The 27,719-nt window shown below is 43.0% G+C and overlaps 1 protein-coding gene across 9 annotated transcripts in view; it reads left to right on the forward strand.

The window, feature by feature from the left end:
* The window catches only part of celf2 (cugbp, Elav-like family member 2), a 167,155-nt gene that overhangs the window by 116,324 nt on the left and 23,112 nt on the right, over positions 1-27,719 (forward strand). For all 9 annotated transcript variants that reach the window (XM_026326699.1, XM_026326695.1, XM_026326698.1 and 6 more), the window contains 3 exons: positions 11,170-11,218; positions 15,318-15,452; positions 21,361-21,440. In XM_026326699.1, coding sequence (XP_026182484.1) covers positions 11,170-11,218; positions 15,318-15,452; positions 21,361-21,440 — 264 coding nt within the window. The remainder of the gene's footprint in view (positions 1-11,169; positions 11,219-15,317; positions 15,453-21,360; positions 21,441-27,719) is intronic.

The following is a 27,719-nucleotide window of genomic DNA, read 5'->3' on the forward strand; positions in this document are numbered from 1 at the left end:
GCACTGCTTGTTGCTTCTCTGCCAGCTCCCAGCCTCTCCACGTCTCTCTGTCTCCTTCCATCACTCCTCAGCTCTCTCTGCTGAAGATTTGTCAGCGCCCCGACAGCGAATGTATACCAAATATATGCATATGTGATTTTATGCATGCTGAAGGCGTATATTCATGTCAGCTCCAGACCTGTCTGTCATACTGCGGTGATGAAGAGATGTTTCCACAGCATGTGCAGGTCACAACAGGGATTGCTTATATTGCTAAGGCATCCTAGTTTCTGTTTCTATTGATTTTTATCAAAGAAACACCGGATTTCTTTTTTTACATGGGGTGATTAGGTTGTGTTACACACACAAGTTGTTGAGGCTCCTGCTGTAAGAAGACAGCGATCACTGTCATTTCCAGTAAATAAGGTCATTTTGTCAAGACTGCAGCTTAGAAATGCTTTAGGTTATCGGAGAATCTTTGGGAAGTAAACAAGACATCATTACTGCTAACCCAGAGTTTGTGTGGAGGATTTTACTTTTGTACAGGAATTGCAAAGAAATATATCCATAATATGTTGCTTTTACTCTTTGGCTTATGTGTGGATTGAATAAATATGATGTAATTTTGTTTGTTGTTGGAAGCTTTAAATGTTCTCGACAGAGACAGGTCAGGCTTTGTGCTAAGCTAAGCTAACTGGCTGCTGGCAGTACCTTAATATTTTAGCATGAAATCAGTTTACTCTTTTATCTCTCTGCAAAAAAAGAAAACAATCATCAGCATCTTCCTGTAAAATGTTGCTAAAACATTAATATGTAACATGTAACATCAGTTCATCTGTCATCAAAATTTGCTCTTTTGCTGCACATTGAACTTTGTTTTTGCAATTTGGTAAATTTTCAGATTATTTATCTGTTTTTATTTTTAGCTGAGAGATTATTTAAGTGTTTTCAGTGTATACACAGCCATCGCAGACGTAGCTTTGACTTGTTCTCTGTGCTTTACATTTTTTGACTTTCTAAATTTAGCCCAGTTTCAAGAGATCTTTACTCATTTTTCATTACCCGCAAACTGTCGGCTTTAACTCCAAGCTGGAGAGGAACAGGAAGCAAAATTGACAAGTCTGCTCCATTGACTCATTTTTCATCTTTATGAACTCGTGCTCTAAATCTATATTCCCTGCCTGTGTTACAGCACGACCAGGAAAAATTCCCACATAACTCAGGTTCTCATGACACTACAAGTTCTAAAAAAGCCAGTCAGGTTTTAATTACTACACACTAAAAAATAAAAAGGTATGTTAATGTTCTAATTTCTCCCATTTCGAATTTCTGCCATTATGCATGAACCAATTTGACAGGATTCTTTCAGCCCATAAAACTGTGTTTGCATCAATGTCATTAGCTCGAAAGAAAAAGCAAGTAAAAAGAAAAATTTCCTGTTTTTGTTAAATAAAAACAAAAATAATTAGCCGGTTCTATGTGTCTGTGTGACATACACATGGAGTCGTTTCAGAGACTGTGACAGTTAGAAAGACTTTTCTCAGTAACAACGGCTTTCAGTGAGATTCTTTCTAATGAACTGCTAATGAAGCTCTGGAGGGGTGGAGATGAAGTGTGTGTCTGTCTGTGTGTGCATGTGTTGTGTGTTCATCTCTCCAGTTGTAAGAGCAGCAGCGAGGTCTAAACCACTCACATGAAACCCCCGCCGTAACCCGTCTATCGTGGAAAAACATGCGCTGTAACCCTGGAGCGATTTAAAGCCACACGCCCCAACCCCTGCTGCACGGCCTGATCCCCACCCCTGCATGACTCTAACACACACACACACACTTTTATGTGCACATGAGCATATGCTGCAGCACGCTCTGAGTTTATTGCGTTACGTTTTTCCTCTGCCGCTCCACCGTCCACGCTAACACGACACACACACACATACGGCAGCACACGGCGAGTTAACGGCTGTCAGCCCGCCTGTCAGACAAGGTTGTTTGAGATTTTCCACTAAATTGAACTCTTTCATTAGAGGCTGACAGATGTCTAAATGTCCGGTGTCTCCCCACTACCCCCGCCCACCCCCGACGCCTGTCGAGAGGGCCCTGGGGCCGCTGTTCCCCATCTGAAGCTGGGTGGAGGGGATGGAGAGATGGAAGGATGAAGGGAAGGGTGAAAGCTAATCTAGGACGTGACCTCTGGAGTGCCCTCCAGCTTGGAAAAGTTCGGTTCTTTATGCTCATTTTCTTTTTCTTTTTTTTTTCCTGCCTCCTGCCTTTCCTCTCTCTCTCCTTCTTTTGTCCTGTTGATTCCTTCTTTCCATCTTTCTCCGTCTCTCTTTCTCTTTGTAAAGAAGGATGAAAAGCCCTTTGATTCACAGTTTCTCTCAAGGATATTTCATTCTGGCAGTAAGGTGGAGAGGAGGGAGAGGGAGGGTGACGGGGGTGTGTGGCGGGCACTGGGGGTTGGGGTTGGGGGGCTTCAGACGCGATCAGTCGAGCCCCGTCCTCCACGTGGGCGGATCAGAGCGTTTGTTGAGCGCCAAGCTTGATAAGAAGCGTGGGGCTCATTAAAAGCTACCGTCGCACTGAGACCACACACACACACACACACACACACACAGGTCCCCACCTCCCTTACCTTTCTCCTGGCAAGATAATTAGTGACGCTCCATTGCCAGAATACAGACGCAAGGTTGTGTGTGTTTGTGCAACCAAAGGCACATCAAAGGCCCTCATCAAAGTAAGTGTGATCTCAAGCAAGGTTAAGGTTTAAAAGCAGCAATTTATAATCCAAAGACACAAGTCATTTAATCAGTCATTTATTATTTGAAGTTGGTGGACAGAGCTGCAAATAGAAGCACAGGCTGTGTAAGTGATAATGTGTATTATCATTTTCAGTGATGTGAGAAATCATATTCTTTCATGCAAAAGCCCCTGTGGTCTAAAAACCGACTGTTCCGGCCTTTGAAGGAAAATGTGTATGCTCACTCGAGAAATGAACGACTGTGGCTGCTTTCACACTGCAGGCCATAGTGCTTATTGTTTCTCATTATAATCTTTTCATTATTTGACTGATGACATTCACATTTCAAAGTATACCTTATCTGATCGTCTGCTCTCATTGTACTGAAATTCTAGAGATAAATGTCAAAAATCTGTCACACTTAGAAGTTTGAGTCTTATTTTTGTAGGGTCCCACATTTCAGAGTAGTTTTGACTGTGACTTTGCAGTTTTCTAAGTCGTAAAGTTCCAATTATGACTTTAATAATCGTAGTAATCCTTTATTAGAACAATATTATCTTAGAGGAGGATATTCATAATGATGTTCATGAACCCACGAGTTGTTCCTCCGATATGTCGTACTGTATGAAAAGGTTAATAAGTTGAAATGAACCACTTTGTTAATCTTACATAAACTACTAATACTGAACAGCACCACTACTCTGTCAGCCTAAGTGTTAATAGGTTTATATGGCAGTAAATAATATAATACTAATTATAACAGGAGCGCTGTTTGTAGATTGGCTCATCAGTTTCATCACAGATATTTGATTCGTTAGATTTGTCAGTCACACTAACCGTGGGTGTATACACACCCAGGTTGTACTGTTTTCCTGATTGTTTATGTCAGTCAGCTGTGAGCTGTGTTCAGCTGCACAGACCAGGATTTTGACAGAGTCCTTTGTTTTGTCCGGTCTCTTCTTGTTTGAACAGAAACGCGTTTCAAACAGCACTTAGACCCATCAGTTACTGCCGGTCTCTGCTGATGCCTTAGATCGAGGGGAATCTGATCCGAACTGCGGTAATAATTACTGAATGTAATCAAAACAAATCCATCATTGGCAAAGATGTGAGCAGGACATATAAACGACCAACGCCAGCCCCATTTATCAGCCGGCTGATACCTGGGCAAACCCCTAAGTGTGCACTAGTGTGTTTTCAACAAAGTACTTGATAGCAGTGCAGCAAGGGGAGGAATGCTTCATGTCCACATCCTGTCAGTCGATGTGTGTTGTTTGTTCAGGCGCAGGCCTATTACACATATCACTGCTCTATCACAATAGCTCTCCATGCAGCGGTTAAGAAGCAGACGAGGAGACTGGCAGGAAAAAGATGAGGTAACTCCCACCGACTGATAGACCGGCGGATTTACTCTTTAGTCCCTTTAGGTTTTTCGGCAGCTTGTCGTGCAGCAGTGAGCTCGCCCTAGGACCCGGGAAGTAGTCGTAGATGGTAGTTAGCCCAAAACAGTGGAAGTACAGAAAGATAGGATATCAAATTTCTCATGTACTAAGCCGTGTGTCATCAAACATTCATGCGTTATAGCCTGAAGGATATTATGCAACAAGCTGAAAGGTTAGACCTCGGACATGTGGTTTATAAAACGGCTGAACGGAGACGGCTGACGAGTAGACAGCTATTACAGCACCGGTGTTGTGAATGTGTTTGTGTGCGTCCTCATGTTTGAATCCTGCTCAGCCTCCTCACAGATCATTTAAGTCCAGAAAAACAACAGTAGCTCATTCATTCCAAACACCACACGCATATACATGCAACCATTCCCACAGCTGTGTCATTACAGAGGCTCATTATCGAAATCAATTCAATTAAAGGCTGTAATTGCTGTAGTGAAACCCAAATGCTATCGCAAACAGGGCTGAAGGAAGACAAACCTCATCGATGTGCTGATCCTCGGAGTGTGTGTACGTTTGTGTGTGCGCTCTTATTTAACGAAAGAAATATTAATCGCTTGTTTCAAATTAACTCCCCTAACCCCTCTTTTCTCTCCGTGTTGGTGGCAGCGTTTAAGCATATTGATTCATGGGGGGCGAGGAGACGAGAGGGGCTGTAAATGCAGGCCAGCTATGTTACACACTTGGAGCAGTTGGTGTAGAGACGCAACACAGCATAGCTAATGCCAAATCCCTCAATCATTCTGCTCACACACGCGCACTGGGTTAATTGTTTACCGAGCTAAATGAAGTGGGGATAATGTAGGCTAACTGCGCACTAAGCGCCGCTAAGACGATGGATATTGTAAAGGACGATTTGATTTACACCCGTGTGTTTGCTGAAAGGAGAGTGAGAATTAATATCATATTTTGTGTGTGTCAAGGTGTTTGTCAGAGTCACATGAGGCAGCAGAGGGTGTATCTGCAGTGTGTCGTGTGTGTATCTACAGTTTGTATTTTAGAGACACACCCCTGATCTTTATATTCATTTGTCTCTTGGTGTTTCAAACCGGCGTCACTGATAGTTGATGTATGTGGTGACGAGTTAACAGTTTTACTTTACAATCCTCGTCAGAATAAGGTTTGACTTGTGTAAACAGCTGTTGTCCTGTACAGTATATCAGGAGTGCCAGCTTTTTGGTCAGTGGCTTCGTAGGAAGATTGATGGGTTGGAATTTATTAGTCAGTTCTTGGCTCCAAATGTGAGAGAAACACACTGTACAGTCATCACCCTGTTCTGGTTTGCAGCTTTGAAACTTTCGATCAGTTTAAATGACCTGTACTGTTTAATTTCCATTTAATCAGTCATGTTTCGCATTGGTGAGAATAACACAACCGCCCATTATAAGTGAATGGGGATGTCTCTGTGACATGGTAAAGAAAGGAAATTTGACAAAGTGTAAACAGTACATCAATACCATCCAAATGCTCCTCGTGTCTCTTTTGTTGGTTTTTAAAGTTTGAACAAAGACAGTGTCAGTGTTCAGACTGGACACCTATTTCAGGATCTGCTTCTGAAAATAGCCTGTCTTCACCTTTTATAGATGCATGTTAGACGTATTTATACTTGCCTTGGTTAACTATTTAAAGATTTACTGCTCTCACAGTCAGCTTATGCTGGTAGGAAGGTCTTGTTCTTTATTGTGTTTGTGTGAGCTGCAGAATTACAACTATATCTCCAAACAGTGATTATGTTTCTCATATGCCTGAAGCGAGATGTTGTCCTTAGTGGAGTCAAAGTCTCAGTGTGTGTTTACCAAAAATGCAGGTGATTGGTGATAATCACCATCTGGAGCTCATGTGTGATTTACAGCAATAATTTCCATATCTATCTTTCTGCTCCGTTCATGTCTTTTTAATATGTGGTTTGTGTTTCTGTATTACAATTTATTTGCCAGTGAGACATTTCTATTCCCTTATAAAGGACAGTAGTGACATCAGATTAATTCAATCTGCTCTATTTGTTTCCAGCTGAATGAAATGGTACTGGCTGTCAATTAAACTCATCAAAGCTTCATAGAGCTCCAGATGTGGATGTCAAACCAGAACTGTGTGTCCCTCACATTTGGAGGCTGTGTGTTAGTGTGTGTGTGTGCTCGGTTGCTCGGTCTCGGTCGCTGATATTGAATCCCAACTGTGAGGGCCATCTGTCTGACTTTGACCCAGCAGCTCACCGTCACACCTTCAGAGAGGAGGGCGGAGGAAGAGTGTGGCGGAGGCACAGACACAGGCAGGGCGGCAGGATGGTGTTCGCTCCCCGACAGTATGTGCGCTCTCCACTTTCTGGCACGCACGCTCTGGTCATGTGAACTTGACTGTTGCTCTGAAGGTGCCAACTACTGCTAAAGGGCGCGCACGCATACATAGAGACACACTCCTCGTACAACACACGCTCATTCTATTCTCAGCGCGAGCCTCAAGTCAGTCCTCTGGCTCCAGGACAAGTCAACCTCTGACCTTTTAAGCACCAGAGCATTCCTGGAAGACGCCAGTGGAAGAGAGGAGGGATAACCTTAACCCTGGAGCAGCAGTTAACATTTAGGAAGTGTAGGGTTTCCATGCACTCCGGTTCTTTAACTGCCAGCCGAGATGGGGGGTCCAGGTGAAGGGAGGAGGTCGCCTGGATGCTGGTCAGGTTGGTGGTAGTCTCTGTGAATGAGGAGGATATTAAGATGAAAAAGCTGAAAGGAAAAGAGGGGTGTTGGAGAGCGACATTTCATCAGCTAGTCCGACAGATAGACACCTCGCTTCAGCCAGGAATAGTGGGGTCATTAAACAGACTGTCCCATAACTGGCAGGTTGTAAAATCCTTCTCGACTGACCACTGCTCTCTGATCCCTCAGCTGGAATGTGGACTGTATGCTTTTACCCATCCGTAAATATCTTCTGGTCATTGGATAAGCTAATTTTGCATAGCCACAACTGTGTCTTGTCAAGCTCACGGACAAATTATTTATTTTTGTCATAATAGTGAGTCAAATGACAGATACAGAGCGATAAACACACAGAAAACTGTTTTAGCTCATTGTTTTGGTTTTACAGCACATTTCTGTGTGGTTCTCGTATCAACCCTGTTTTCAACAAAGACCCTGCTCAGCAACACTAAAGCAGACGGACAGAATTAGTGACTGGCTGGTGAAGAAAGTGGAATATCTAGCACCTTCTAGAGGTAAACATGAAGCTAGAAGTTGGACTTTCAGCATTTAAGCTAATGCTAAAGATGCTAATTGACCCTCTGGGGGCAGTAAACGTGACGTGAACTCAGATAAAATGGCCACCGCGTAGGATGGACGAAATGCTGCTGATGTAGCTGCTGTGTAAAATCTGATGAATTAATGTAATAGCAGGCTAATAACATGTAGCTGCTCAGTTAAAGGAGCTGTGTCACTGCAGAACAGTAGCAACATGGTGGCTCAGTAACTGGTTATTAGCGGTTTGAGTGGTGACTTTCAGTTTGCACATTAATATGTAAATGAAATGTTAATCGATTTTCAAAGGTGTGTGTTTATCTTGTGTTTTACAGCAGCGCCCAGTATGACTCAGTCAGTCAGAACTGAACTATGCAGTTTGTAATAAGGCAATTTAAGTGCTCCAAAAATGATTAAAGCCAAATGGTGACTCTTTACTTCAAGTGCACTGCAGATGCATTACACACAAATAATAAAGGCCTTAACACAGACAAACTAATAATAATGCAACAACAGCGAATTACATTCAATTCAACTTTGTGTTTTAAACTGTACAGCTGCACTGTAAAGTCTTCAGCTCATTTTTTTCTTATTTTGTAAATGATTAATTATTGTGAAGGGCTTAGAGTGGCTTATGAGGACCACTTCAATTAAAGATTCACCAAAGAAAAGAGACTCCCGTCCTGGAAGAGCAGGGAGCAGGGTAAAACTAGAAAAGAGGGTTTTTGGGGCCAGAGGAAGAATTAACTCTCAGGTCGGACGTAGCAGGTAAACAGGAAGTAGATTAAGCAGCGTGCTGACTGGAAGGATGCGTTTGTAAAACTAAATGCCAGCGCAGCATCAGGCCAGCTGCACACAAGGCTTTATGTAGCAAAGTTTTTGGTTCTCTGTGCTTTTTATGAGCATGAGCACGGCGAGGACTTAGTAGTTTGCCGGTCTCCTGCTGAGCGCATAATGAATGGCAGACTGTAGCTGTGGGCCTGCCAGGCAAGAAGAAACAGTGCTGTGGAATTGTGGGATAGCGGAGGAGAGTCTTGCTTTGTGGGTCTCGGCGGGAGCTCGCCGAGATCAAACATGTTGACAGCGACGCCGCCCGCTGGGCATTCTGGGTAGACAGACCTGAGGTGGAGACGCCTAAAAGCCAGACACAGCTTTTGTACCTGTGTGTTTGTGTGTGTGTGTGTGTGTGTGTGTGTGTGTGTGTGTGTGTGTGCGTGTGGCAGCTTCTTTAGCAGTGAACGGTGGCAGCACAGTGATGCTGTCATGGCTTTTGTTTTGTTTTTGTTTTTCGCCTTTAGAGGACAGACTTTGAAATGGATTAGTGAGAAGTGACTCGATGTGACTTCCAGGTTTGCTTTGACATGACTTTCCTCCTTTTGATGTGTCTTCAACACACACACACAGACACTAAACGCACACACACATCCATGTCCTTGTGGCAGTGACACTGTGAGGCTGCAGCCTGAAGGGTTTCCCGTCTGTCCGGTGTCTGTGACCCTCTTCCCTCCTTCCGCCTCTCTCTTGCTCCTTTAATCGTCTTTATGAGTCATTGTTTTTCTCATTTATTACAGGTTTCCCCTCATCTTGTGTCTGTTGCTATTGGTTGTTTTTCCTGATTTCTTATTCCTCTCTTTTTTCTTTTCCCTTTCGTGGTTTTGTCTTCCTTGTGTCTTTATATTCTTATTTTTTCTTATTCCTTTCTGATCCTCACAGACGTTTGTGGCTGATGTGCACTGCAAACTACACGTTAAATCATTCATCCATCACTGAATTTCATTTCAATCTCATTTTAACTCTCTCATTTTTTGCATTTTCATGTTGTATGAAAATGCACTGCAAACTGCGAGTGCGATCCATTCTACCGTCACTGAATTTCAATGTCATTTTGGTGTTTTTCTTTCTTACTGTAGCTTTTCTTTCTGCATCATTTCCAGCTGAAACACATCACAAACTACAAATATCACTCTTTAAAATGTGTGGTTTATTCTTCTTGCCCCTTCTTCCTAGTAGTTTTGATTTCTCATCTGTCTGTTCCTACATGCAGACAGTCGTGTTTTGCTGCAAATGTTGACTCAAAACATTCAGAAATTCGCTTGAATTTTCAAAACTAGCCTGCCGCTTCGCTCCACGTATGTTTCAGCCGTGCCATTGGCTTATTTTAGTGTCTTCTTTAGGGAATCAGTTCTGTTGCATGCTGCCCTTCATTAGCTTCGCTCTTCCACCTCTCTATTTGTTTTTTCCTCCTCCACCACTGACTGCTCCCATTGGGCCGGTTTGGAAACTAGTCACTGGACAAAGTAGGTGTGTGTGTGTGTGTGTGTGTGTGTGTGTGTGTGTCTGCAGAGAATGACGATGATAAGCAAGAGAGCAGGAGGGAGAGAGTTGGGATAAAGGTGTGTGATAGAATTGGAAGATCAAAGCCTTCTGTCACAGCGTGACTGAGCCCAGGGGCGTTATGGGTAAGACAGGGCACATACACACTCTTACGGACACACGGACACGCACGCACACACACACACACTCACTCACGGCTGGTATTTGACTTTGAGTGTGATTGATACAGGGCTAGATTTGGAGAATCACTGTCATTCGTCTCTCCGCAGATCAAACAGCCACATAATCTCCCATAAAGGAAAGAGAGATGGAGGAAATAAAAAAGGGGCAGAGGAGGAGAGATTGAAGGAGGGTGGGAGAGAGTGGGAGAGAGAGGTGACAAAGCCCTCTCATCTGTGAAGTGTTTTCTTGTTTTCCATAAAAGAAGAGCCACCACCTTATAAACAGTCCATCATTCGGCTCCATTAAGCTGTTTCTTGAGCACAGAGATATCCAGTATCTAAAAGACAAGTGTAAACGCAGGCATTTGACCTGCTTTACGTCGGCCGTAAACAAGCGATCTGTATCTGAATAAGAAAAACACAAATGAGTAAAAGGTGTAAACACCTGCAATGCAATAATCTGGATCACGCTGAGATCAAATCTCAGGCAGCTGTAAATGACATCTGTTTTACAAAAAGCGTTCGACCATCAGGTTAAATCTTCCTGCGATCTCAAGGAAACGAGGCAAAGACTCAACACTCAGACCAGGGAACAGAGAAGGAAACAAAATGGCTTCATGCGACTGTTTTTCCTGGAAACAGAGTCTTCGTCAGTCTTCCCTCTGTGAGAATGACAGAAAAATAACAATGCTAAAATATCCCAGAGTGGAAGCTCGTGTTTATATGCTAATGTTTTTAATGCAGCACACAGAGGCGCAGCAGCAGTTTTGATGTTTGCAGCGTTTTAGATATGAAGCTTTTATCACAACAATCATCTTTGCAATGGTCGCAGTAAGTGAGTGAAGTTCATTCATGACAGTGTTTATGTTACTGGCCTGTTATTAGCTACTGTAGCTGGCTATACTGATTCTTTAGTCTGCTGCTTGTTCTTCAGCTTGTTCTGCTTCTTTCTCATGGTCTTGGCCTTAAATTTGGTTCCTGTCCTTCTTCCTCTTGTTCTTTATCTTCTAGTGAACTAGGAAACCACGGCAGTTGCGTTGTCAACCCTTTCCCCACTAATAAGCATATTTGTGTCTCGTGAGGGAAAACCAAAAAGAAAGACAGATTTTCTTTTTCTAGCTGTCCGACAAAGTTGTGCGTGTGTGTCAATCAGTTTGTATTAACTGTGTGTAATTAGTCAAATCTGGATTTTATCTGAATATCCAAAGATGAAATGTAAATGTCTGATTGTGCATAGGCAGCAGCTAATATACACTTTGTCCTTGTTTTGTGTCTCTACAGATGCACCACCCTATTCAGATGAAACCTGCAGACAGTGAGAAATCTAACGGTGAGTGGCCACACACACACACACACACACACTTATGCGTCAATAGCCTTTTTGAATTTGCTTGGTAATAGCTATCTCAGCCATGTGCTTGCTCGCTTCTTGACTGGCAGATGGGACGAGGGGCCGGGGGAAGAGATTGAGACATAGAGTGGAATGGAGAAAGAGCATTAGAGGGAAATGCTGATATATATAAATATATTTTTATACGTGTGATGAATTATTAAGGTGCTTCGGAAAGAGGTCAGTGAAAGTTGAATCGTTTTGGCCTCATGGTGAACCAGCCTCTCTCCCGTGTGACTGCTCGCTCATACAAACACGCCTTAATACATCTGTCTCACCCACACACACTCACGAGCACTATCGGACACTCCGTCTTTAGATCCAAATCGCATATTGCACATCCAGTTCTAAGCTGGTTTCCCATTCGGAGCCCCTTCCTCCTCGCTGTTGGACATTAGACACCAAAGGAAGCACGAGGTTTCTAAAGAGTGAGGCTGCCATTAGTCTGGATTCGTCTTATTGGACACGATTTAACTTCGACTCTGACACACTTAGTCCCACAAACATAAAAGCTGCTTCCTATTGAAGATCTTGAAAAGCAGCTCATGAATATATACTTTCATTATTTAAAACAGTACTACCTTAAACAGCTGAGCACTGTAGTTTCTAACAGTTGTACTTCAGTGTTACTCAAGTGTTTCTTGCTTCCGTTGTGTGAGGTGAAATCCTGCGAGCACCTTTTTGGGAGGGATTCGATGAAATCAAAATATTTCGATTTGTTGAAAGTCGGCATGACCTTTTAATCGCGATGGTTTCTGGAGAACTACAGGAATATCAGCCATCCTCTCATACCTTCTTCACCTGTACTTTTATACCAGGAAATGGAGGGAGACATGAATAAATTCCATCCCTTTAGACCACAACTTTGACATTTTTGGAAATAAAGCTTTTCTCCAGCTGACTTTGCTTACGCCTTCCTGCCGCCTGCTTTGACCCACAGGCTGAAAATGTCAAGTGTAGGATTATATGACGTGAAGCTTCATGTTTATTTAGATAAAGGCATCAGGAATATTTTATCATAAAGTCTCAAAATGTGTTTTTGAGAGAGAGAGAGAGGAGTTCCAGGCACAGGATGAGAAGTTAAATTCATTATGTCTTTAACGAGACTTTTGCAGGATCTGGATTTTGTTGCTTTATTATTTCAATCTTTTTTAATTGGTTTTACTGTGATGAAGCAAAACCATCTGCAATTTGTCAGGTTCATTACGCTCAGTGATATTTAGCTGAGGTAGGTTTGGAAATTAAAAGACAATGTCATTAATGTTGTGGTTTAGTGAGATGGGCACTCAGGCGTTGTGGACGCATAGCTTCCCTAATCAAAATCGTCAGTTTTCCCTTTATCAGGGTCAAACTGTAAAAACAAAGAAAGGTTCGGTGGAGGTGCAGGCCTCTGGACAGTGATGCTTTAAAAGCCGACTCATCTTTGATGGTGGGTGGTTGCAGTCCTTAAATACCAAAACTAAAATAAAACCAAAAATAACGGACAACAGTGTGAATTTAATTCTTTGCTCCATACTATTTAAAAACAAAATCACATTTTCAAAATCAAATGGCCATCTGTGGTTCCATGAACAAATTTGTATTTTCTCTGGAAACCGAGAAACCTCAGTGTGGACAGTTTGTTTACCTTTGGTGCAAAATATCTCCCCATGAAAACTGCAGTCAGCGGCGTAGGTGGAATATTGAGGAAATCTGAGCCGCATCCATCTGTAAATTTTGGAAAATAAAATTATTTGCATGGCTGAGAAAATGTGTGCCTTTGCAATTTGAGTGAACTGACCCTTGAAGCTGAGTAATTGAGCAGAATATGAAAACAGATACTGTAAATTTATGATTGGATGCATTGGCCATTTTTAATCCATAGTTTCGAAAAGGATTTTACAAAGTTTTGAAGGTGTTTTTCTGACACCTGCTGGGACTTTGTGTGCTCACATACAGTATCTTCTTTTGGGTTTTTGCTTTATATTCCTTTAGAACATTTTTACGCATTTTACATTATTTTCACATATAGATGAAACATATACACTAGTGGTGTGTTTTAGCCCCCCCCCCCCACACACACACACACATTTGAACCATGACCATAGGCTATAACCTCCCACCACAGAGGAGTCCCTCTGGCTGACGCACAGACGATGGAGGGGCATCATAAGCCACCTTCTATATCACTGTCCACTGCAGGAGAATACAATAAAATGACAGCATCCAGCAAGGCAGGGAGAAATCCTTATAAAAGCCATCATCCGCTCCAGTGAAATATGGCAAAATATGACTTTATAAGACATAACCGTCGGGGTAACGATGGTGGAACTTAATAAAGCAGCCACTACTCACAGCCAGAATGGTGAAATATAGAGCAGACCATACGTAACATATCCATCCACTTAATGGTAATGTCCTTTAATAAACCCAGTGTTGGAGTTGCTGTAACAGTGACAAATGGCTGCTCAGAGGTTTATTAGTTTAGGCAGCGAGGAGATGGAACCAGAGAAAGAGCTGGGGCGATGTACAGTATAACAGGGAGATAACTGTTATTGGTGAATTGTGCAGTTTTTTTTTTTTTTTTCACTAAATCTTTGTGATTTTGTTGTTTTTTTTGTTTTTTGTTTTTTTTTTAATGTGAAAAACTCAGCATGAAGCCAATTCTGCTCCAATTTATCCCAGAATGCAAAGCTGACTCCAGAGCGGGCTTTATGAGTCTTATCACCCACCCGCCTGCCTGTGCGCCTCGTCCGAAAAACAGAAACAGTCAATTGTAACGATATCTCCTGTCTTTCTTTTCTATCGACACAGAGTAAATTAATTACATTGCTGTTAGACTTGTGGTAATCTTCCTCTGGAGTGATGCGCACACAGACACACACCCAGGCTGTGTACAAAGGAGTTAAAGCTTTTTGAAACCACACTTATCTTGGCAGCGTATCCCGACGGTTTGTTTTTTAAACACACAAACAATTCAAACAGCAAAACAAACAAGTGTGCTATTGATTTCCCAGAGTGCAACAGACCGCTTATCTCTTTCGCCTCGCGGTAAGAGCTGACAGTTTCCTCATTAAAAATGAATTGGATTAGCATTACATTGAATGTGGTGGAAACACATAAATGCAGACATACACATATTGTTTCTGTGAGCGATGAGGATTTCGCTCTCAGCCTAATTCACTCTTAACCTCCGCACACTGTGAAACCCAGCCCAGGTTTCTCAGCGTTACCTGCAGCTGGCTCACGTTCCTCAATGTTGCAGCTGAGAGCGAGGGATTGTGTCATGGGAGGAGAAAGAGAGGGACCCGTGGGGAGGAAGGAGGAGGAAGAGGAGTAGAGGTGGAGGGAGGAAGAGGGTGAGAGAGTCTCAGCAAGCAGTCGGTGTTGAAGTGATAATGAGACATTGATCAGAGCCTCGCAGATGGCATGATGAAATACATGAACTCTGTCGGTCTTCATCTCTCTCCCACTTTCTGTTTCTGTCGCTCTCTGGTTCTTCTGATTAAGCAAAAGTGTGTTTTGTTCTGTCTCGTTCTGTTTTTGTCTGTTTCTTTTTGTTCTCAACAGTAAACATTTTCTCCCTAATATATTTTTATTGTATATTTTTTTAATCATCGTTGTATCTTGTAGAAATACTGGATTCTGGTGCTGTTGCATGTGGCATTATACAGAATAAATGTACAATTAAAGGAACAGATGAAGAAGTTCTGTAATAACGCTCATTGTTTTCTTTCAAAGAGAAGGTAACATCCACCTGCAGCTGCTTAGCTTATTTTAGCTTAGTTTAGTTTAGCTTAGCTTAGCTTAGTTTAGTTTAGTTTAGCTTAGCTTAGCTTAGCTTAGCTTAGCTTAGCTTAGTTTAGCTTAGCCTATCTTAGCTTAGCACAAAGACTGGAAACTTGGGGAAACAGCAGCCATCACTGTCTAAAGGCTTAATCCATCAAAAGTTAAAAAAATAATAATATAGAATATGTATGCAGCTGCGTGTTGAGACATGCTGTTATGTCCACCTGTTTATTCACACTGCTTCTTCTTGTTCTTCTTCTTGGCTCTGCAGCGGTGGAAGACAGGAAGTTGTTCATCGGCATGGTGTCGAAGAAGTGCAATGAGAACGACATCCGGGTCATGTTCTCCGCATTTGGTCAGATCGAGGAGTGTCGGATCCTGCGAGGGCCCGACGGACTCAGCAGAGGTGTGTGTCGCTCCGACTCACTCCCATACACACCTGATGCTCCTCGTGAATTTTACAGCCTGAACGGACTCCAGCCGCCGCCACAGTTCATTATGTCTGTTTGTCTCATGACCCAGCGTCCTGGAGTGTTTACCTCAGGGCCGTGTGACAAGACCTGGCTGGTTGACGATGGTGTCTGAGCCAATGGCTGGAGGGAGGAAATAGGATGGGCTCATTATTTTAGTGTTTACAAGTCCAAAGAAAGAAAAACTGTCTCTAAAACCAAATTGGAAGCATTTATTGCTTTTTTTTTTTTTCCAGAGTAGAAGGATTTTCCTCCATAATCAGCAGCTCTGTTCTCAAACATTTTTCCCTCATTGTCTTTTACTGAGCTGTCACAAGAAGCTGTGGTTTATTATAAACTGTGGTGATTAGTGTCTTCTGGCTCAGGAAACATAAAAACCCACTGAGACATAAACTTCAGGAGACGATTGTTTTAAACTATTCTCTCTCCTTTAGAAAACTCTATAGATAGTGTGACAGCCAGATTCTCTCATTTATATGAGATGCTTTTTTAATATTTATGTCAGATTGGACGATCACGGGGCTGCAAATGTAAAATTCTGTATGTTGTGTCTAGAAACCATCAGTTCATTGAGTGTAGGGGCCTTAAGTTATGGACTGTGGGCATTCTGTAGTCATGTACCAACCAAATGTCCTTGTCACTGCCTGTACATTAAGACAAGCATGTTTCCTCAGTGAAATCCATTATGGCATTTTTCCTGAGATGTTCTGGGCCGACCTGGTCAGCTTAACTGAGATTTTACATTTCATTTTTGCTCACTAAAAGCATTGTATTAGATCCTGTTTTCAACCAGCTGCTTCATAGGAAATTGTTCAAATTTCCTTCAAGGTCTTGAAAAAAATGATGTAAGTACAAATGAACTGGAGCGGCAACTTGAGGCCGTTGTAGCCACTGTGAATATGTGCTTCTCCTTTTCGCTCTATATATCTTCTCCCTCTCTTTCTCTTTTTTTCTCCCCCCTCTTGCTCTCTCAGCCTCGGCCCCTGACCACCCCCCCCCCACCCTCCTCCTCCTCCTCCTCTGACCTCCTGACCTCCATTCATATCCTTCACTTTGCCTGCCGTTCCAGTTTAGCTGCAGCGTAAACCAGTCCCAAACCCTTTGATACTTCACACTGAGGCTGAGGCCATTTTCAGACCTGCAGTCCAAATCAGCAGATGACCCGCTGCTTTGTTGCATTTACCGTAGGCACTGGGTTGGTTACGTTTTACACACCAGAATATAAATTTCAAGGCCATGTTATAGCAGACGTTTTCCTTCTCTTCATTGGTCACAGACTGCTCCACATTTAATCCACACACTCAGGCAAGGTAAGATATTAAACAATGCACAAATCCAAAAACCTAATGGTATTAGATCGAGAAAGGGTTTGAGTACAGTACTTTTTTTTTCAGGAGCTTTGGCCAAATTGGCAAACAGACGCTCATTACTCATTACTAAATAAAAGTGTGGTTGAAATTAAAGCAACAGTTCAGGTAAATCATGATGACTGCAGAAAGCCCCTCCAGAAATCCATTTAACAGCAGCCTGTACTTGTTTTTTGATTGGAGCACTAAGCAGAGATTTGGCCACTGTGGAGCAGGGACAAAATATCTGTGACCACAAGAGAAAATGTGATTATGACTCCAATTGTGACTCCCAACATCTACAGTAATGTAAGCTAATATGGAGAATGGCGCGAGCTGCCAGAACACCAGGAGAAGGCAAACAGCTGCTGAATTTATGACGTGTGGGCTCCATGTAATTGATGCACGTTGTGGCCACATAATGTTCCCTAAACAAAGTGCTCCTGGGCTGGTTTAGAAACCAGAAACGGTCCCGTTAACAAGCTGTCAAACCGGTCAGATTTGTCGACACCTGAGTTTGATTAATGTGTTCTCAAACGAACGAGGGCTGAAATAACCACTGTAAAAACGGCCAGAGTGACCATTTAATGGTTCTTATGGCTGATGTATGACCGGATCTGGCAAGTACTACCAACCATAAACAAACTGTCTCATATATCAGTCCCACCTCAGCTATTGTACGTCTATAAATAGCCCTTGGAGTAATAAAGGGATCCCCTCCATCAATCCTCCATACACGCACCTGACTTCTACCATCTCCCAGTGCTCCCCACCTTCCCTCCCCTCTCCCCTTTGTGGTTTCTATGTGCTGAGGAGATGGACGGGCTTTTGAAACTCTCTGTCCTCCTATTCCTCCTCCTGTCACACGAGCTGTCGCTGTCATTGTCACGCAGCTGGATCTGTCGGTCATATATATTTTTTTCTGTGGTTGTCGGATGTTATGGATGTTTTATTGTTGACTCGAGTCTTATTTTCTTAATGTGTCTTCTCTCACTTTCTGATCAAGTCTGTCTCCCTCCAGAACCAATCTCAAACTAAACTATTCAAATTCCCATGTGCCTTTGCTTCTCCAAACAGCAGCACCCTCCCTTGTCTCTATATTCGCCCTGGCTGTCCTAGAATCTGTTCCTACATCAATTTGTCCTCTTTTTCTCAGACATCAGTCTCCTGCCCTCCCTTTCCCGTTTCCTTCTCCACCCCTTTTCAGCTCTTCTCTTTTGTCCTCATGAATATTTCAGATGCAGTGGCCAAATCCTCGTTTCTGTAGAACTAATAGAAACCACTTAGCAGCTAACACACGTCAGAGCTAAAACGCTGCTAGTCCACTTTGGGTCTGGCTAGTAAACAAACAGCTATAACCAGGTTGGAAAACTAGGTCTTTAAGCGTTTCTGTCGGCCTGCAATTCCCAGAGGCCTTCAGTCCCACCTAGCTGGGCTTCTGAGCCCCTTATTAAACTGCTGTATCAATCAGAAGAGCTCTTCGCCATCCCACTATTAATAAAATATGGATCACACCACCAGTGGCTGGCTGGGCCTAGGGAGCTACCCTACTTTCATTAAAGGACTGTTTGGTTCTCCGCTGACGACAGAATACGGCCCGTGAGGTATTTTTAGCGCTCACCCCACGTGAAAAGGAAGACGTGCACTAACTAGCCAGGAATCATCTAGTTTCATTCTTACATTAAAGAATTCATGTTCAGATGCTGACAAATTCAACACAAACAAGGCAAAACCCAGGTGTTTCCATTAGATGACAGCCAGTGACACTGCAGCTGACTAGTTTTAGAAATAGAGGACTTGTTAGTACCAGTCTGGAGGAATAACCCACATGGAAGCCCTTCCAGATCTGATCCAGTTCTCGGGCAACACCTCTCTGCAGAAGATGGGGCAGCCTACTGGAAAATAAGCAGTTAAATGACAGACTGTGGTTCTTCTAAAATAGAACCAGCTGAAAAAATGACCCCTTTTCCAAAATCCTATCTACAGTAACAGCAGCCAGCAGAGCTCCTGCACTGCAAAGAACACATCAGAATGTTTACTAGGTCAGTGCTGCAGAATCTGATAACCTTCAGTCTCTTTTTACTGCCTTCAAACCACTTTAGGGAAAAGTCACCGTGGCAGTTTTTTGGGAAACGTCCAGTCGACATGGACTTAAAATTTAGTTGAAATATGTTTTATACCGGATGAATTTCATGATATCTGGACCTAAACTGTGTGATGTTTAACTTTGGTGTCACTTAGCGGTACGTCACCTTCTTTCAGATGCTTAGTGGGGGGTTGATTTAAAACCAAACCCTCAGTTTTCGTGTTTATTTCTAAGATGCACAGAAAACTTAACGTCAGCCTCCAGAATAAAACTGAGGAAGATATGATTAAGGGGCTGTGTGTTTGCTGCAACTCGGGTTTCAACCACCCCTAATGTCTAAACTACAAAGTAGGTTGTTTGCACTGCCTGATCTGCTACCACACAGCAGCAGCATCTTAGCAGAGCAGCAACAGCTCTGATGCTCCGTGTGTGTTTCTGCACGGGAATAATTCAGACACAGTTCTGAGCTGAGGCCACACTCAACCACTGTAGATAGACTGGAGAGTAGACTTGTAGCACCATGTTTACCGGCGTATTATTGCAAGTAGAACTGAGCTGTTTCCTGCCCTGTGCAGACAGATGGATTGATTAAAATACTATGACACAGATGAATGAGAAGTGCAGCTGAACTGCCTTCTGTGTAAACATGCTGTCAAAGGTTTTGCAGCAGTAAAATAATTTCACGCTGCGTCTCCTTTTGTTTCTGAGAGAGGACAGTCATTATTTGTACAAGACCGCATGTCAGGAAAACATTAACCAAGGACGTTTTAAGTGTTTGTACAAATGATGGATTTTGTCCCTGTTACTGTTGAGGCCATGTTTTCATTTTAAATGTAGTAACTGCTGCAGAGCGGCCACTTTGCTCTAAAGAAGGACGGACGCTTGTCTTGCGTCTGACATATTAAAGTTATCAGGAAACTTTTTGCTGCAAAATTAGTCAAAACACGGTTCTACTGTTACTGCAGCGATACATGGCCTCTACAAGGACATGCTTGTGTTTTCTCAGGTGAAGTGTCTGGATGAAATCTGCATAGTGGAGCATCCGTCACTCTCAGCCTCGTTCTGTCACAGCGACAGTCGGCTTTTGATAGAGGTGGAAGAGGACAATGATCACATCTATTCCTCAGCACATCGGCCCTTTCTCTTTCGCTTCCTGTCTCTGTTGCATTATCCATCCTCACAATTTCTTCTCTCTTTCCTCTCTGCCCTTTCATCCCATCCACACAGCCAGGGAGAGTCTATCTGATGACCCAGGCTATTAGTTTTGTTCCTCCGTAGCCAAGCCACGAGTCAGCTAGCCCAACCTGAACTTGTGTGTGTTTGCGCGCGTACATGTTTTTGTGTGTGTGTGTGTGTGTGTGTGTGTGTGTGTGTGTGTGTGTGTGTGTGTGTGTGTGTGTGTGTGTGTGTGCGCGTGAGAGAGCATGTGTGTAATCAGTTCAGGTCTGGCTGCGCTAACATGGCTTGGTGAGTTTGTTAGCATATTATTAGCCTGGGGGGTTGCTGAAACACTTCTCACATTATCTTCTCTAATCACTCCCTAACCAGCCAGACAAACACAACCCTGCATCGCCCCCTACCCACTAACAACCAATAACAAACTCCCCTAAAAAGCCTCTGGCTGAGTCGGATCTTGATTGGCTAAAATCAGTGTCAGTCACAGAGGGGGTCGACCACACCTCCTCTCATCTCTTTCTCTCTTCTTTGTCTCTCTGCGGATTGAATTAATATGATTTTCTATCTGATTCCCATCTTCCTGAGCCCCTGCAGATATTTTGTCCCGGCTCACCCCGCCCCACCGCCGCCACATTTCTCTCCAGTTTGACAAAGAGGGAAAGAGGGCACCCAATCAGACACACAATACAGGCCCCGATGAATTCAAATCGCTTCCATGCAAATTTGAACTGATTTACATTGTTGAATTGTATAGAGGGGAAAGCGGTTGAATTCAGGTATGACTAATTTGGCCAGTGTGTCGGAGCGAGAAGAAAAATATAGTCAAAAAACAGCGACAGAAAGGGGCGAGGAGGAGGCAGAGGGAGGCGGGGATGGCATCAGCAGCCAATCCAAAGCCCGGATGATGACTGTGGTTGTCTCAGATGTCCTGATGCGGCTGTGGATGGGGCGAGGTGGTGGGACGGGGTCGGGGAGGGGTTGTGGTTGTCATGACACTGTGCTCGTTTTTCGGCTGTTGTTTCTACAGCGACTGAAAGCGATGTTGTCCGCCTGTGAGCTGTTCTCTGTATCAATCTCTGTTTTGGGTTTTTTTTATACAACAACGACGTGTCCAACCCTTTTGTCTTGTTTTTGTTCTTTCTTGTCTTCCCTCCTCCTCCTCCTGCCCTTCTGCCCTCCCCCTCCTCCCTTCCACTGTCCCTCCATCCCTTCCTCCTCTCCCTTCCCTCCCTACAGGATGTGCGTTTGTCACGTTTTCCACCAGAGCTATGGCACAGAATGCAATCAAAGCCATGCACCAGTCTCAGACTATGGAGGTACTGTACTCTTGCCCGTTCTTCAACTCTCCTTCTCTCTCTGTCTCTCTGCCTCCTTTTTTAAATGCACTTTACTCTGTAAATGTTCTGGCGATTTAATATGTCGGCCTCATGTTTGAATATCTGTAACCCCCTGAGCACCCTCTCTGTTAGAGTCACGACTCACCACTGTACTTTCTGTGCTCGGCCTCGTAACAGTTTTGTTCTTGCAGCGCTACCAGCATGGTTTGAGTCTGAGTTGTCACATGATGCATAATGTAAAGCGTCCAGCAGCACCAGATTACAGCGGCAGGTTAAATAATTGCCCTGTTTTTGGTTGCTAAGAGCAGTTTAACTGTTTCTTATACAGGAAGGGAGTTGAGTCGCTTTAATGATGAGCAAAATACTGTAGATTCTTCTCATGTCAAAGCAGTTTTTACTGGAAAAGAAATATTATTAATCAGGCCTTTATTTCCCCCCAAAAAATCTAATTTAATAACATTAAATATCAATATTAGGCAAAATGCTTTTCCCAAGCATGTCAAAAAGATATTAAATAACAGTCCTATTATTTTGGGAAGTTGTGTAAATTGTGCGACAGAGGTCTTTAATATATCTGAGAAAAGAATCGTAGTATTGTTAAAGATATCTTTGGGTTGTTTTTTGGTTTTTCCTAAAGAAACTAGTTTATAAAAGCCCAAACTTTTTAACAGGAGCTCCCCATGTTAGAGATTCTGTGTCTAAAAAAGACCTTTTTCTCTCTTTTTCCATTTTTCTGCTGACTTGTGGTGAAATCAGTCCTGTCACTGACTAAGACAATTTTGACCAAGTCTCAAAACTGTGACAAAAAGCAGCACCTTTGACACAACAGCCACAAAGCCAGGTGGAGTTACAGACCTCATCAGCTGCACGCCGACCCAGTCACAGCTCCTTTGTGTTCGCCCGGTTTTAGGGCACCCTTGTCAGCATTGTCAGGCTGGTGAGAGGGCAGGATGACAGGGCTGTGATTGGGAGAGAATTACATGGTATAGCACGACTGTGAGTGTGTGTACGTGGGTGAGTCAGAGAGAGAGACAAAAAGTGGTAATAACAGGCTGTGTTAAAGGAAAAAGACGAGTGGTGTTCACCCCCGTAGCCCCCTCATTAGAGTTGATCATGATAATCACGGCTGCTATTGATGTGCTGTGACCCTGACATGGGGAAAACGCATGCTCCTCCCTCTGTGTGTGTGTGTGCGCGCGCGTGTGTGTGTGTGCGCGCGCGTGTGTGTGTGTGTGTGTGTGTGTGTGTGCAGGGATTCTCTGTTTATGTTGTCACACTGCGAATATCAGTGAAGTGTCTGTGTTGATTTATGTGGCTGAGCTGCAGCAGCAGCAGTGTGTCTGTCTTTCTGAGCAGAAGGAGTGACACTCTCCTCCGACAGCGTTAGTATTAAGCTAGAATTATCCTCGCTCTGAGCAGTCGTCTGTCACAATGGGCCTGGTAAACACTGCCAATGTCCCTTGCTTTTATCAGGCACACAGAAAAAAAAGCCTTAAACCATAACACAACGATATTGCAGTGGACAATGGCAAAATACCTTCATTTCCATTTGAAAACAAGCTGTCTAGCCCCAGGCGGACCTAAATTGCCGCATCCGTTTGTTAATGTTCCTCAGTTTTGCAATTTAAAAGTAATTACTTCGGGTCCGAATGAGGGAATGAGGTCTGGTAAATAGAGTTTGGTTATTGTCTTGGCTCTATTGCACCCCACTGTCTTAGATAGAGCAAGATCGTGTGTATGCGATTGTGTTTTTGTGTTTGTGTGTTCCTCGGCACGTACTCGCCACATGTCACGAGGAAAAAGGGAGGCGGCCTGGGTGCTCCATTCGTTGATGGCCCTGTCACTGTCATATCCATTCTCATTACGCCGTGACATTCAGGTACACCCTGGCACGCTCGTGCACACACACGGCTCACGCAAACACACACGCTGGCTGAATGTCAGGCCGTAATGAAAGTGGATATGAGCGAGACAGGTAATTCACTGTCGAACCTCTAAAGACACACAAGCAGAGAAGTGGCTCGGCTTGATTGTGTTGTATTCCTGTTGCATTTGTGTTGATTTGTGCTTTACATTATTCACTCTCTTTATAAAGACTCATTTAGCACTCGGCTCCCCCTGTGCAGCGTTCCATCAACACTGATTTCTGTTTCCGCCTTTCTTTTTTCACACATGACACTAGAGGCCCAATTGCACATTATCCTGCCCTCACTGCATGCACACACACACACACACACACACACACACACACGCCATAAAAGCACAAGCATTCAGGCACATTTAGACAAGAGCTTAGGTAGAGCATGAGAGAACACAGAGCAGTCTGTTTAAATAGTGAACAATCACATCAGTCAGCTGTAATGAAGAGAGGGGATAGATGCAGGAAGAGTGACATGGAAAAGAAAATATTAGATGTGATAGTTTATTCAGTGTCTGATATTATATAAGATGTCATATAAGGCTGGACGACCCCGTGTGTGTTTTTAACAGACAGTTGTATTTGTCTAAAAATGTCCAAACACAACCTCAGATTTTTCACAAATCTGTACTGCAGCAGTTTTCTGTGTCAGTCTCCACAGGCAGAAGTTTAAACATCACTGAAAGTTCAATCTCGACGTTTTAGTCTGCTTCCTGTTTTTAAACTGCTTTCAGGTAAGATTTGATCCAAGGCACTTTAGGCTAAAATGAAATTAAAATGAAAATATGACGCATGTATGATAGAGAATAAAGCTCTGCAGAGAGGACGTCTGGTCTGATATTAATTTGAGCATCAAATCCAGACATTAGACTGATACACTGCAGTCTGACTCTTGCAATGTGAGTCAGTAACTGTGTTGATCTTAACTTCCTGTTTGAGGAGAAAAATGACACGTTTAGCTGCGTGAACCCATTCGGACCCATTCACAAATGACAAGAGCTGAGCTGGCTAAACCCTCGTCTGAAAGAAACGTAGGAATGTCGTGTCGTTGTCTGAGAGTCGGTTTGTTTGCGTCTCTCCTAACAACACTACACGCTCACTTTTATCTTTGTGATATATTATATTTTAGTGGGTGCGAATGTCAATGTGTATTTTCCAGCCAAGCCCTGCTGTTGCCATTGTGTTTGGTTCCCATCACTATATGTCGTCAGAGCTTCTCCATCTGTGGCACTGAAGTGCAGACAGTAGTCCGGTCCAGGCTGGCAGCTGGTGGTGCGTTCGTGGGTACATGGATGAATTTGCAGTTTTTGTCTCATTGAGTCACTTTTGTCTCCTTCTTATCAGTATTATTCTGATGCTAACTGGACCTGCATTATTATAACTACTACAACAAAAACATGACAAATTGATGACATTTAAACATTTTGACAAACCCTAAATGTGATTTTAATGTAAGGTCTAGGGTGTTTTGGGAGAATAGGTTAAAACTGAGCACAAAGAACTTAAATTTAAGTCTCCTGCTTTCCTATTAGTAGTGGAGGAGCACATGGTTTGACATTTAGAGGCTATGTGAGTGGTAAATAAATGAGATGGAGAAGGTTCAGAGCACATAAACTCTCTTGAAAGCTATGAGAGATTGATTTTCAAGGTAAACGGACCAGAACTTATAAGTTCAGTTTGCGTGTGTGCATCTAAGCATTTTGGGAAAGATGGGAAGTGATGTGTAATGCTCTCTTCACGGTTGTCTCAGAGAGTTGGCTTCAGGGAGCGTGGTCGGGTTTATTAGCAGAGTGAACTCCTGGTTAAGTCGATCACAAGTCTGTAACTTCTGTCACAGACAAAAGTTTCACTTTTATTCTGCCTGGACAGGGAGATGAGGCCAAATCACAGCCTGAGGCAGGTGCTGAGGTGTATTTTTACAGCATGATAAGTGACTCATATGCTGCAATTATATAATTATAAATCTGGATCCCATAATTATGCCATGTGCTTATTGCTGTGCCTGCAGTATGGTTTTCAGGTTACAGGTTGTCATGCTGTCAGCAGCATAGACCCTGTCAATGTAACATGCAGCACGGGACATTTCTGTGTTTGAGGTTTTAAAGGAAGGTCTTCTGAGGAAAAGTCAACCTGCTAATTGACCAAAACCCTCACATCCATATTTCAGTGCCTTCAGTGATCCAGAATTTAGTATACATGCTGTAAGGATGTGTGTTTTCGTGTAGTTGATTTGTCAAAAATAACACCTCAGAAAAGAGTGTTTTTCCTCGCAGAAGAGTCTCCTGGTGAGAAAGGTTCCTGAGAGACTGCATTTTCTTAAGATGTGGATGTTACAACGCAGCAGAGTGACTGTCTGCAGCTGAAAAATCTCTCTCCTGAAATAGTATCAAAAAAATAAATCGATACTACACCGACGGCTTTGAGTTAGAAACGTTATTGTTAAAACATGTGAAGCCAGAGACCATTTAAGACAAAGCACTAACGGCTTTTTTTATGACTACAAATTAGCAGTCTTCCATTGGATAACATTATCGCCTGTTATTAATAAATTCAGTGTATTTGAAAGTGATGATCTACGGGGAACTCTTGAAATATTTAGGTGCCCACAGAGAGGCAAAGTCATCATGTCGCCCCCTGCTGTTTGTGTTCAAAAGTGGCCAATTCCAAACAGATCAGATAGTTTACAGATTTAGTTTTACACAACATGAGGCGTAATTGCACCCAGTGGCAAGGTTTTCACAGACGCCCATCAGCAGCAAATACCTATAAACAGTAAACTGGCTCGTCAGATATTCTGAAACCGACTAAAACAGCTTCCATGGTGAGAACATGTCAATTCCTCTTGTCATTTCTTGCTTTAGCAAAGTGACTCTCTGGCTATAAATAATTTGAGAACGTATCATTATGCTGTTGAATTTTTGCAAAACATCCCATCATCGAAAATGTGAGCTTTTCAGGAACTCAGCCGTATTTTAAGCTAATAAAACAGGGTTTGAATTGGTTTTTAAGCAGATGAGTCGTCTCAAATCCTTTGTCTCTTGCCTGTTTAAGTTATACCCCTTAAGATTTTAGTTCTGGCTCATTAAACCACACCTGTGGTTACTGGTTTTAAAAGCAAGTGCAGTTATATTACAACAGTAAACCCCCTCAGCAGCTACATTGTGAGCAATACAACAGAACTACAAATAAAGTGTCTATTTACCACCAAGTAAAACCGGTTTAGGCTAATCAGACCATTCCCATCATGCTGTGAGCAACGGTAAAATTACAATGTCCTGTTTTCACACTTCCGAAGAGCCATCGCAGTCTGTGCTGTGTTTCCTGTGACTGCCTTTCACAATAAGATGCAACCTGCATTTTGCTTTTAATATGAAGCATCAGAAGGAAGTCTTAAGCTAAAGTAGCACAGAATTATTACAGCTCAGTAGGAGCAGGGAACAGTAAACACTGTGGCTATTGAGCTATAGATAACATGAATACAACTATAAAGACATTAATACATTCATTGGCTGAAAAGGTGTTTGATTTCAAGTATTGTATGTGTGAAATTTCACCAAACTACAAGCATGGACAGTGATTTGTCATCTCACCCATGGCTGCTTAGCACTAAAGTCGCACAGTGTGTGATATATAGAAGTTCAAGCTGTTACTAATCTATGATGAATTATTAAAAATCTCCCTGCAGTAAAATCAGTGGTGATTTGTTTCTTCAAGCCAAACCAACAGATGGTGTAAACTGCTGCTTTCCCTCCATGTGTTCTCCTCATTTATGAGCAAAGTTGACCAATGGACCAAAAAAAAAAAAACTATGCTGCATTAAAGTGCAGCCCAGTTTGTATGGAGAGCCAGCATCACCAGGCGTAGAGGCCTCTAGCCTCGGCCCCTCTCCCAGGGCAAGACTCTCATTCTGGGCTGTGTTTTCCCCGCTCGCCGGGTGTCAGCTGGAGTAATGAGATATTTAGCAGAGAGGGATAGGGAGCTCCTGTCTCCAGGGGAATCGACTGCAGCGACGAGGCCCCAGACTGACACTCTCCCTCCGAATGCAATTCTCCCATCTTCTCCTCTCCTTTATCTGTCGGCAGTCAGAATAAAGAGGGAAAATGACTGGTGGAGACGGAGTAAATATGGCCGAGACGCTGACAGACAGGAAACATGCTCTTTCAGATGATAAAGTCATACACACATATAAGCAAACACTGTAAAAACATCAAGCTGTCACAACTTTTATTACCAACCAGGCTGCCTTAGAATCAAGACATTGTCTGAATTAGTGTTTATTTATTGCCACCAGCTTAGCTGGCCATGCTTTGGGCTTATTATTTTCAGGATAGGTTTGCGAG

This window comes from Mastacembelus armatus, chromosome 23 (assembly GCF_900324485.2).
Source record: "Mastacembelus armatus chromosome 23, fMasArm1.2, whole genome shotgun sequence".
NCBI lineage: Eukaryota > Metazoa > Chordata > Actinopteri > Synbranchiformes > Mastacembelidae > Mastacembelus > Mastacembelus armatus.